This window comes from Danio rerio, chromosome 5 (genome assembly GCF_052040795.2).
Source record: "Danio rerio strain M-AB ecotype USA chromosome 5, GRCz13ab, whole genome shotgun sequence".
NCBI classification, from domain to species: domain Eukaryota; kingdom Metazoa; phylum Chordata; class Actinopteri; order Cypriniformes; family Danionidae; genus Danio; species Danio rerio.
Window position 1 is genome coordinate 7,662,501 of NC_141025.1, and position 10,000 is coordinate 7,672,500.

At 38.0% G+C, this 10,000-nt stretch overlaps 2 protein-coding genes and 1 long non-coding RNA gene across 4 annotated transcripts in view; 1 reads left to right on the top strand and 2 right to left on the bottom strand.

Moving 5' to 3' along the window:
• The window catches only part of LOC147843828 (zinc phosphodiesterase ELAC protein 1-like), an 8,958-nt gene extending 6,297 nt beyond the window's left edge, over nt 1-2,661 (bottom strand). Inside the window, exon 1 of one of the 2 annotated variants that reach the window (XM_087253240.1) lies at nt 2,363-2,661. In XM_087253240.1, coding sequence (XP_087109366.1) covers nt 2,363-2,519 — 157 coding nt within the window. In that variant the 5' untranslated portion in view covers nt 2,520-2,661. Of the gene's footprint in view, nt 1-2,269 lie in introns of both variants that reach the window. The other variant, XM_087253239.1, reaches the window with a different exon arrangement.
• The window catches only part of LOC147843826 (uncharacterized), a 57,201-nt gene extending 53,829 nt beyond the window's left edge, over nt 1-3,372 (bottom strand). Inside the window, exon 1 of the long non-coding RNA XR_015490953.1 lies at nt 2,895-3,372. This is a non-coding gene — a long non-coding RNA (uncharacterized LOC147843826). The remainder of the gene's footprint in view (nt 1-2,894) is intronic.
• elac1 (elaC ribonuclease Z 1) overlaps nt 3,104-10,000 on the top strand; it is a 12,000-nt gene continuing 5,103 nt past the window's right edge. Inside the window, exons 1-2 of the mRNA NM_001003503.1 lie at nt 3,104-3,338; nt 6,889-7,365. Coding sequence (NP_001003503.1) covers nt 3,182-3,338; nt 6,889-7,365 — 634 coding nt within the window. The 5' untranslated portion in view covers nt 3,104-3,181. The remainder of the gene's footprint in view (nt 3,339-6,888; nt 7,366-10,000) is intronic.

Genomic DNA, 10,000 nt, shown 5'->3' on the forward strand with positions numbered 1-10,000 from the left:
GGCCCTTCAGGAACAAGTTTGATGAGCCCTGTTCTAGTGGTACGCGGAGGAATTGCTGAAAAATTCTAGTAAAAAATTAACACTTTTAACCCTTGACGCATACGATAACAACAATGTGATCAGGAAATTGATTCTAATAAGCTAAACCTTTTATTTTATTTTTAATTTCCTAATGTTTATTATGTATTCTGAAGCTAAACCCCTCCCCATATTTGTACCGGTTGTTGAGGGCGTATCCTGTATTTTTATATCCCAAAATTGACAGGTACGGTTTAATGACTTGCTTTCTTGACACACAAAGCCTATAACACGCAGTAAGCAGACCTAATTTCTAAATTAAATATGTAAATCCAAATCATACATTTAAGGTTAATGTTAAGATTTCAAAGACATACAAGTAAATCACATGCAATATCGATTTCAATTCTTTTTCAAAAACATTTTAAATATGTTCCTTCTCCTTTATGGCTCCTACACTCTGGAATAGCCTTCCTAATAACATCCGAGGCTCAGACACTCTCTCAGATCAAAACTAGACTAAAGACCTATCTGTTTAGTAAAGTGTACACTCAGTGCATCACTTAGCGGGTATCACACAAGTGTCTACATCTTGCTTATATACACTATGAACAGCAGCTACGATAATTATTCTCTTTATTTCTTAATTTCCACCTGGGGATACTCATCCCGAGGTCCTCAGATTATGCAGAGTCACTGATTGGATCCAAGACCAGCGACGAGATGATCCCATGGTCTCCATATCCGGGACCAGGCCGTATCCTGAGCTTCTGCTGCACTGGTGGTCATGGGGGAGTGGAGAGCATGAGACTGATTCCAGTGACGCTCCAGGGACAGACGAGTCTTCCAGCCTCCACCGGTGAGACTGCAGCTCTACACAATACTTTTGGCCAGTGGAGAAATTAAAATGGTCGTGCCGAACTGAGTCTGGTTTCTCTCACTGTTTGTTTTCTTCACTTTCCTATCAGTGAAGTTTTTTTCCCTCTCTGCTGTTGCCTCTGGCTTGCATGGTTCAGGATCTGAAAAGCTACGCATCGATGGATTTGCTCTTCAGTGTTTGGACTCTCAGTAATGATTTCAAACCACACTGAACTGAGCTAAACTGAACTGAACTTAAACACTAAAAACTGAACTACCATGATCCAGTTACTATGAGCATTTATGTGAAGCTGCTTTGACACAATCTACATTGTAAAAGCGCTATACAAATAAAGCTGAATTGATGTGAATTGAATATGATCACAAATAGCCTATATTTATGAGGTCCAAGGAACATTTCCAAGTTTTTTTTATGACTACACTACTATATGTTATTCCTTTACATTTAAATACAGCACTTTTATTTTCATATTTAAGAACAGTGCCATTTTAATTAACTTTTAGAAGCATATTAAAATTTAAACATTTTTTTTATCTGTAAGCATAGTGCAGTGTTAAAGTTTAAGCTATTCTTTTGTTTAAAATGGCAGACAATAATAAATATTCATAATAATAGAAATTAATCTGCTTCATTTTTGAACTGTGCAGAGCTTTGGCTGCTTGATTAGGCCTACTACGCTACTGCATTTCAATATATTATGGTGGTACTTGGAGAGACATTTTTTTCTGAGGTGGTACTTAGTGAAAAAAAGTTTGAGAACCACTGTCTTAATCTAAGCAACATTACGTAACAATAATATGTAATAATTTCAAGTAAGTGCTGTTAATTTTAACAATTATTTCCCCTTATTTATATATTAATATACACTTGTAATCATGTTTATCTATCCCTGTACATATATTCATATACTGTAACATATACACTTGTAATCATGTTTATCTATCTGCACACTACTGATTATTAATAGCAACCTGCACATATATTCATATATTGTAAATCTGTTCATAGCTTATCCAACCTGTATATAATGTTCATAGTACATCCATCTGTAAATATCACCATAGTTTTCTATAACTGCACTTTATAACTTATTCCTGTATCCTGCACTTGCTGCTATTGCACTGCTGGTTAGACCTAAACTGCATTTCGTTCCATTGTACAATAAAGTTGAATCTAATCTAATCTTAAATAAATGATTAAATATGAATTAAATTAAATACAGATATACTATTTTCAAATATTTGTTTTAGATAAAATCAATGTCAAATTATATAAAGATAATAAGTCAATTTAATTAAACAGAAATGTGATTTTAACAATAAAAGCTTTGAACTTTTGCAAAAATGTAACATCATTAGCCCTAAAGAAGACCTTTTTTTCTGACTGACAACTCAACAGTAGAAACCTGCCACAACACAGAGACCCGTGTCAGAGAACAGCCGCGGCAGTGAGTGAGAGTCTGACCGGCTCTGAGTGTGCTCTTCATCAGCTGGATCTGCGTTCCCTCCCCGCAGTCGAAGAGCCAGTTTTCCCCTTCAGTCCTCAACACGAGAGCGGACGCGCCGCGGTGAGGAGACGGGTACGCGGAGCCGGTCCCGAGGAACGTCACATCCATCGACATCTTGCAGATTTCTGGGCATTTACCAGATTAGTAACACATAAATACTGTCAGGAGAAGGATACACGAGCGTTAACCATGGCTATCAGCTGAGGCACGACTGACAGGAGTCGAACACACGCGTTCTGATATCAACATCCGGGGTACGAGCACTGACGAGGACGCGCCTGATGAAGAGCAGACATGCGTAGAAAACTACGGACTGTTGTAAAAGTTGGATTTTCTAGTAATGACCACCACCCTCCCTATCCTTAAGTCACCACTAGAGGGCAACGCCTATAAATTGCCCAGTATTTTGAGAGGGTGCGCTGAGCTCCAGCGAGGGGGAGCATGAGCTCTCGCTCTGCCTCCTGTAAGCTGTTTTAACCTCCCAAGTACTGGGCAATTTATAGGCGTTGCCCTCTAGTGGTGACTTAAGGATAGGGAGGGTGGTGGTCATTACTAGAAAATCCAACTTTTACAACAGTCCGTAGTTTTCTACGCATGTCTGCTCTTCATCAGGCGCGTCCTCGTCAGTGCTCGTACCCCGGATGTTGATATCAGAACGCGTGTGTTCGACTCCTGTCAGTCGTGCCTCAGCTGATAGCCATGGTTAACGCTCGTGTATCCTTCTCCTGACAGTATTTATGTGTTACTAATCTGGTAAATGCCCAGAAATCTGCAAGATGTCGATGGATGTGACGTTCCTCGGGACCGGCTCCGCGTACCCGTCTCCTCACCGCGGCGCGTCCGCTCTCGTGTTGAGGACTGAAGGGGAAAACTGGCTCTTCGACTGCGGGGAGGGAACGCAGATCCAGCTGATGAAGAGCACACTCAGAGCCGGTCAGACTCTCACTCACTGCCGCGGCTGTTCTCTGACACGGGTCTCTGTGTTGTGGCAGGTTTTTACTGTTGAGTTGTCAGTCAGAAAAAAAGGTCTTCTTTAGGGCTAATGATGTTACATTTTTGCAAAAGTTCAAAGCTTTTATTGTTAAAATCACATTTCTGTTTAATTAAATTGACTTATTATCTTTATATAATTTGACATTGATTTTATCTAAAACAAATATTTGAAAATAGTATATCTGTATTTAATTTAATTCATATTTAATCATTTATTTAAGATTAGATTAGATTCAACTTTATTGTACAATGGAACGAAATGCAGTTTAGGTCTAACCAGCAGTGCAATAGCAGCAAGTGCAGGATACAGGAATAAGTTATAAAGTGCAGTTATAGAAAACTATGGTGATATTTACAGATGGATGTACTATGAACATTATATACAGGTTGGATAAGCTATGAACAGATTTACAATATATGAATATATGTGCAGGTTGCTATTAATAATCAGTAGTGTGCAGATAGATAAACATGATTACAAGTGTATATGTTACAGTATATGAATATATGTACAGGGATAGATAAACATGATTACAAGTGTATATTAATATATAAATAAGGGGAAATAATTGTTAAAATTAACAGCACTTACTTGAAATTATTACATATTATTGTTACGTAATGTTGCTTAGATTAAGACAGTGGTTCTCAAACTTTTTTTCACTAAGTACCACCTCAGAAAAAAATGTCTCTCCAAGTACCACCATAATATATTGAAATGCAGTAGCGTAGTAGGCCTAATCAAGCAGCCAAAGCTCTGCACAGTTCAAAAATGAAGCAGATTAATTTCTATTATTATGAATATTTATTATTGTCTGCCATTTTAAACAAAAGAATAGCTTAAACTTTAACACTGCACTATGCTTACAGATAAAAAAAATGTTTAAATTTAAATATGCTTCTAAAAGTTAATTAAAATGGCACTGTTCTTAAATATGAAAATAAAAGTGCTGTATTTAAATGTAAAGGAATAACATATAGTAGTGTAGTCATAAAAAAAACTTGGAAATGTTCCTTGGACCTCATAAATATAGGCTATTTGTGATCATATTCAATTCACATCAATTCAGCTTTACTTGTATAGCGCTATTACAATGTAGATTGTGTCAAAGCAGCTTCACATAAATGCTCATAGTAACTGGATCATGGTAGTTCAGTTTTTAGTGTTTAAGTTCAGTTCAGTTTAGCTCAGTTCAGTGTGGTTTAAAATCATTACTAAGAGTCCAAACACTGAAGAGCAAATTCATCGATGCGTAGCTTTTCAGATCCTGAACCATGTGAGCCAGTGGCGACAGCAGAGAGGGAAAAAAACTTCACCGATAGGAAAGTGAAGAAAACAAACAGTGAGAGAAACCAGACTCAGTTCGGCATGACCATTTTAATTTCTCCACTGGCCAAAAGTCTTGTGTAGAGCTGCAGTCTCAGCGGTGGAGGCTGGAAGACTCGTCTGTCCCTGGAGCGTCACTGGAGTCAGTCTCATGCTCTCCACTCCCCCATGACCACCAGTGCAGCAGAAGCTCAGGATACGGCCTGGTCCCGGATATGGAGACCATGGGATCATCTCGTCGCTGGTCTTGGATCCAATCAGTGACTCTGCATAATCTGAGGACCTTTGGATGAGTATGCCCAGGTGGAAATTAAGAAATAAAGAGAATAATTAGCGTAGCTGCTGTTCATAGTGTATATAAGCAAGATGTAGACACTTGTGTGATACCCGCTAAGTGATGCACTGAGTGTACGCTTTACTAAACAGATAGGTCTTTAATCTAGTTTTGATCTGAGAGAGTGTGTCTGAGCCTCGGATGTTATTAGGAAGGCTATTCCAGAGTGTAGGAGCCATAAAGGAGAAGGAACATGTATAAAATGTTTTTGAAAAAGAATTGAAATCGATATTGCATCTGATTTACTTGTATGTCTTTGAAATCTTAACATTAACCTTAAATGTATGATTTGGATTTACATATTTAATTTAGAAATTAGGTCTGCTTACTGCGTGTTAAAGGCTTTGTGTGTCAAGAAAGCAAGTCATTAAACCGTACCTGTCAATTTTGGGATATAAAAATACAGGATACGCCCTCAACAACCGGTACAAATATGGGGAGGGGTTTAGCTTCAGAATACATAATAAACATTAGGAAATTAAAAATAAAATAAAAGGTTTAGCTTATTAGAATCAATTTCCTGATCACATTGTTGTTATCGTATGCGTCAAGGGTTAAAAGTGTGTTAATTTTTTACTTGAATTATTCAGCAATTCCTCCGCGTACCACTAGAACAGGGGTCATCAAACTTGTTCCTAAAGGGCCGGTGTCCTGCAGATTTTAGCTCCAACCCTAATCAAACACACCTGAACAAGCTAATCAAGGTCTTACTGGGTATACTTGAAACACTGGCTGTTTCTCAAGTCCAAGAACGCAGAGAACGCACTTGTGTTCTTGTGGAGACCGGTCTTGCCAGGTGTCCTCGGAAGAACGAACTCAGGAGACCACGAGGGCAGAGAACGCGTCCTATGAGAATTGAGATGCTGCGTACTTCCTGATGGTCACGTGACTTTCACGTCTTTTAAATGGAAATTACCTAAACATTACAGCCTTCATACAACGATTTGTTGTTTTTCCCTTTTCAAAATATATACTTTGCATAAAAACATTATAAATCTATAATGCACAATATGAATAAAACAGATTTTAATACGAATTTCAGCAAACAAACAACCTTAATGTGTTTATTCCTTTATTAAGATGTTCATGTTAATGTTTACTTTCACCGTTTCATTTAGAGAAACTCCTGAGGTAAATAAGTGATATCTCTGAACTTTAATAATAAATCTAAATAAAATGCTGCGCTTCCCACCTCCAGTCGCAATGACTTCTGGCACTTCCAATGCCAGTTCGGTGCTCAAGTCTGCATCAGTGCGTCCTCGATATCAAGATCACATCCGGGAAGTTTCACGCGTCCTCCGTACTTGCGGTCTTGAGTATTGGAACTGAACTTGGGCAGCTGATGATGACGTTGCACGAGAACACGAGGACGCAAGACCACTGAAGAACGCATATTGAGAAACAGCCACACAGGCAGGTGTGTTGAGGCAAGTTGGAGCTACACCCTGCAGGGACACCGGCCTTCCAGGACCGAGGCTGGTGACCCCTGCACTAGAAGGAAGCCTGCGTACCACTAGTGCAGGGGTCACCAAAGTTGTTCCTGGAGGGCCGGTGTCCTGCAGATTTGAGCTCCAACCCTAATCAAACACACCTGAACAAGCTAATCAAGGTCTTACTGGGTATACTTGAAACATCCAGGCAGGTGTGTTGAGGCAAGATGGAACTAAACCCTGCAGGGACACCGGCCCTCCAGGATCAGGATTGGTGACCCCTGCACTAGTGGTACACGTACCACAGTTTGAGAACCACTGGTTTAAGACATTCTTGCTACTATTAACTGTGAAGCTTCATATCTAGCAGAATAACCCATGTTTCCCATGTTCTGTCAGGTAAAATCAGCAAGGTGTTCATATCGCACCTACATGGAGACCATCTGTTTGGTCTTCCCGGTTTGCTGTGCACCATCAGTCTGAATTTGAACCCTCAGCCAGATCAGCCTCCGCCCTGTGTGGACATTTACGGCCCGCGAGGACTGAGACTCTTCATCCGTGTGGCGTTGCAGTTGTCTGGCTCGCAGTTGCTTTTTCCGTATGCTGTGCATGAACTGCAGCCGTCCGATGAGCAGTGTCCTGAAGAGGGGCGTCTCAGTCCTGCTCTGACCACCGCCAGTGAAACCCTTCACCCGCAGGAGCGTCCTGGCAGAACTGTACATCCAGACCCCGACACGGACTGTTACCACCTCATTGATGACAAACAGTTTGTGGTTAAAGCGTTCAAGCTCTTCCACAGAGTCCCCTCATTCGGCTTCTCGGTGGAGGAGAGAGAACGTCCGGGACGGCTGAACACAGACCTGCTGAAAGAACTAGGTAACTCATTAAAGTTATGAAGACACTCCACTTTTTGGTAAAATCTCATTTTACAGCTCCACTAGAGTTAAAGAGACCTTTGAAATGTGCATTTGTTATTCGAGGTTTGACAAAATCTGAAAACTGACACATGAAGGGATACAGTGTAACTCCTCCCCTTTTTAAAAAAACAGCCAATGGGGTTTTGTTTTTATCACGGCTCTGCCAGTGAGGGTGGTTGAGGTCAAGCACATTAATGATAAGCAAATGAGAAGGGGCGGGGCATGTCAGATACTAGAAAGCATTCAATTGGTCAAGATTTGATAAGAAACTGAAGTATGAGGTGATGTGAAAAAAATAAGTGATCCATTTAGGCAGAAGTGAAACTGCAAGCTTTGAATGTTTATCAGTTTTATATTTCGTAAACACGAATTTTGTCAGGCGATGCAGTGGCGCAGTAGGTAGTGCTGACGCCTCACAGCAAGAAGGTCGCTGGTTTGAGCCTGATCAACTGGGTCAGTTGGCGTTTCTGTGTGGAGTTTGCATGTTCTCCCTGTGTTTGCGTGGGTTTCCTCCGGGTGCTCCGGTTTCCCCCACAGTCCAAACACATGCGGTACAGGTGAATTGGGTAGGCTAAATTGTCTGTATTGTATGTGTGTGAATGAGTGTGTGTGGATGTTTCCCAGAGTTGGGCTGCGGCAGGAAGGGCATCCACTGCGTAAAAAACGTGCTGGATAAGTTGGCGGTTCATTCCGCTGTGGCGACCCAAAATTTGTAAATCAAATGAAATTAATATTTATGCAAAAGATTTCTTAAATGATCTTAGCATCACTCCAGTTGTGCCTTTAGATTTTTTTCAGTTACATTTAGGATTAATTTCTGTTATTTATTTAGAATAACAATAATACTGTTATTTATCTAAAATTATATATAATTTATTTGTTTTTTCAAAAAAAAAATAATAATAATAATATATATATATATAAATATATATATATATATATATATATATATATATATATATATATATATATATATATATATATATATAGATATATATATAGATATATATATATATATATATATAGATAGATATATATATATATATATATATATATAGATATATATATATATATATATATATATATATATATACAGGGTTCAACGCTATATATATATATACAGGGTTCAACGCTAAGGATTTTTTCTACTGGCCCCATCGGACCAGTGGTTCAGATTTTTACTTGCCCTGCCAATATTTTCACTGGCCCCACCAAAAAAAAGTTAATAGCTATTTCTTAGCCACAAATTAAAAAAGAATGTGTCAAACTGTTTGAAATTTAGAACTTAAATATTAAAAAAAAATGTAATAAATGTATAATGAGCAAAATTCAAAGTGTTTTGCAAACAAAAGTAGAAAAATGTGCAGGTATTTTATTGCAAAACAAAAGATCGCTGACCTGCCAAATTGACTGCAAACTGTACAAAAATCACTTAAATTTTTTTAGTCATGCTGTACCCTCATAAATGTCTGCTTCCAAGATGTTACAAACAAATGTTTTCCTTTAGCATCATTACGTGTTGTTGATGCCATGTTGCTGTCTCTTCACTGTACTGGTTGTTACGAAAAAAAATAACGTGCTCACAACATCCAATCAAATAAGAGGAACCGAGAAGGTGGCGTCTGAAGGCTTAAAAACACAAACTGTTTCTCGATTCTGACAGTTTTGGCACGCAATTGACAGATAGTCACAGCCAAATTAAACTTTAGTGACAGGGCATCAGTGGCCCGATAGGGCCAGTAACGCGATCCTGTCTACTGTCCAGAGCATCTCACTCGCTGGCCAAGGCAGTCCCTTTTGTTGCGCCCTGATATATATATATATATATATATATATATATATATATATATATATATATATATATATATATATATATATATATATATATATATATATATGTATATATGTTTGTATATATATATATATATATATATATATATATATATATATATATATATATATATATATATATATATATGTATATTAGGGATGTGCGGAGCAGCCGGTATTTGTATTTGTATTTATATTTGTTGAGGGGGGAAAAGTATTTGTATTTGTATTCGAGTAAAATTCAAAATGGCGCAAAAATAGATATATATTTTCTATTACACTTCTAATTTACGTTATAGTGAAAGTATTGTTTAATTATACCCATTATATAAATTATAGACATGCAATATTGGTTGTTGTTTTTGAACATGTGGTAAGAAATGTCATTGAAAAGAAAATAACATAGAAGCCATTATCTCATCCATGGTTAAACCAACAACTAATAAAATACCATTGTGAATATTATGAACCCCACCACCACCGTTCTTGTTGAAGGACACTGAATAGACAGAATAAAAACAAATAATACTTCAAAAAACTGTTCTTCTTCTGAAAGAACTTCTTTCCAATGCACAGAATTCCAAAAACTAAAATTAGCTAAATAAATCTTAATAAAACCCTGCCTGGGAGATCTGGCAGAACAAAGGTATTCTATATAATACTAAAAGATACAGCCCTGCTATTGTCATCTGCCTGCCACAAAACAGACACAAAGTTTTTTTTTTTTTTTACTTTTTTATGTTTGAAACTGACTTGCTGGGGCA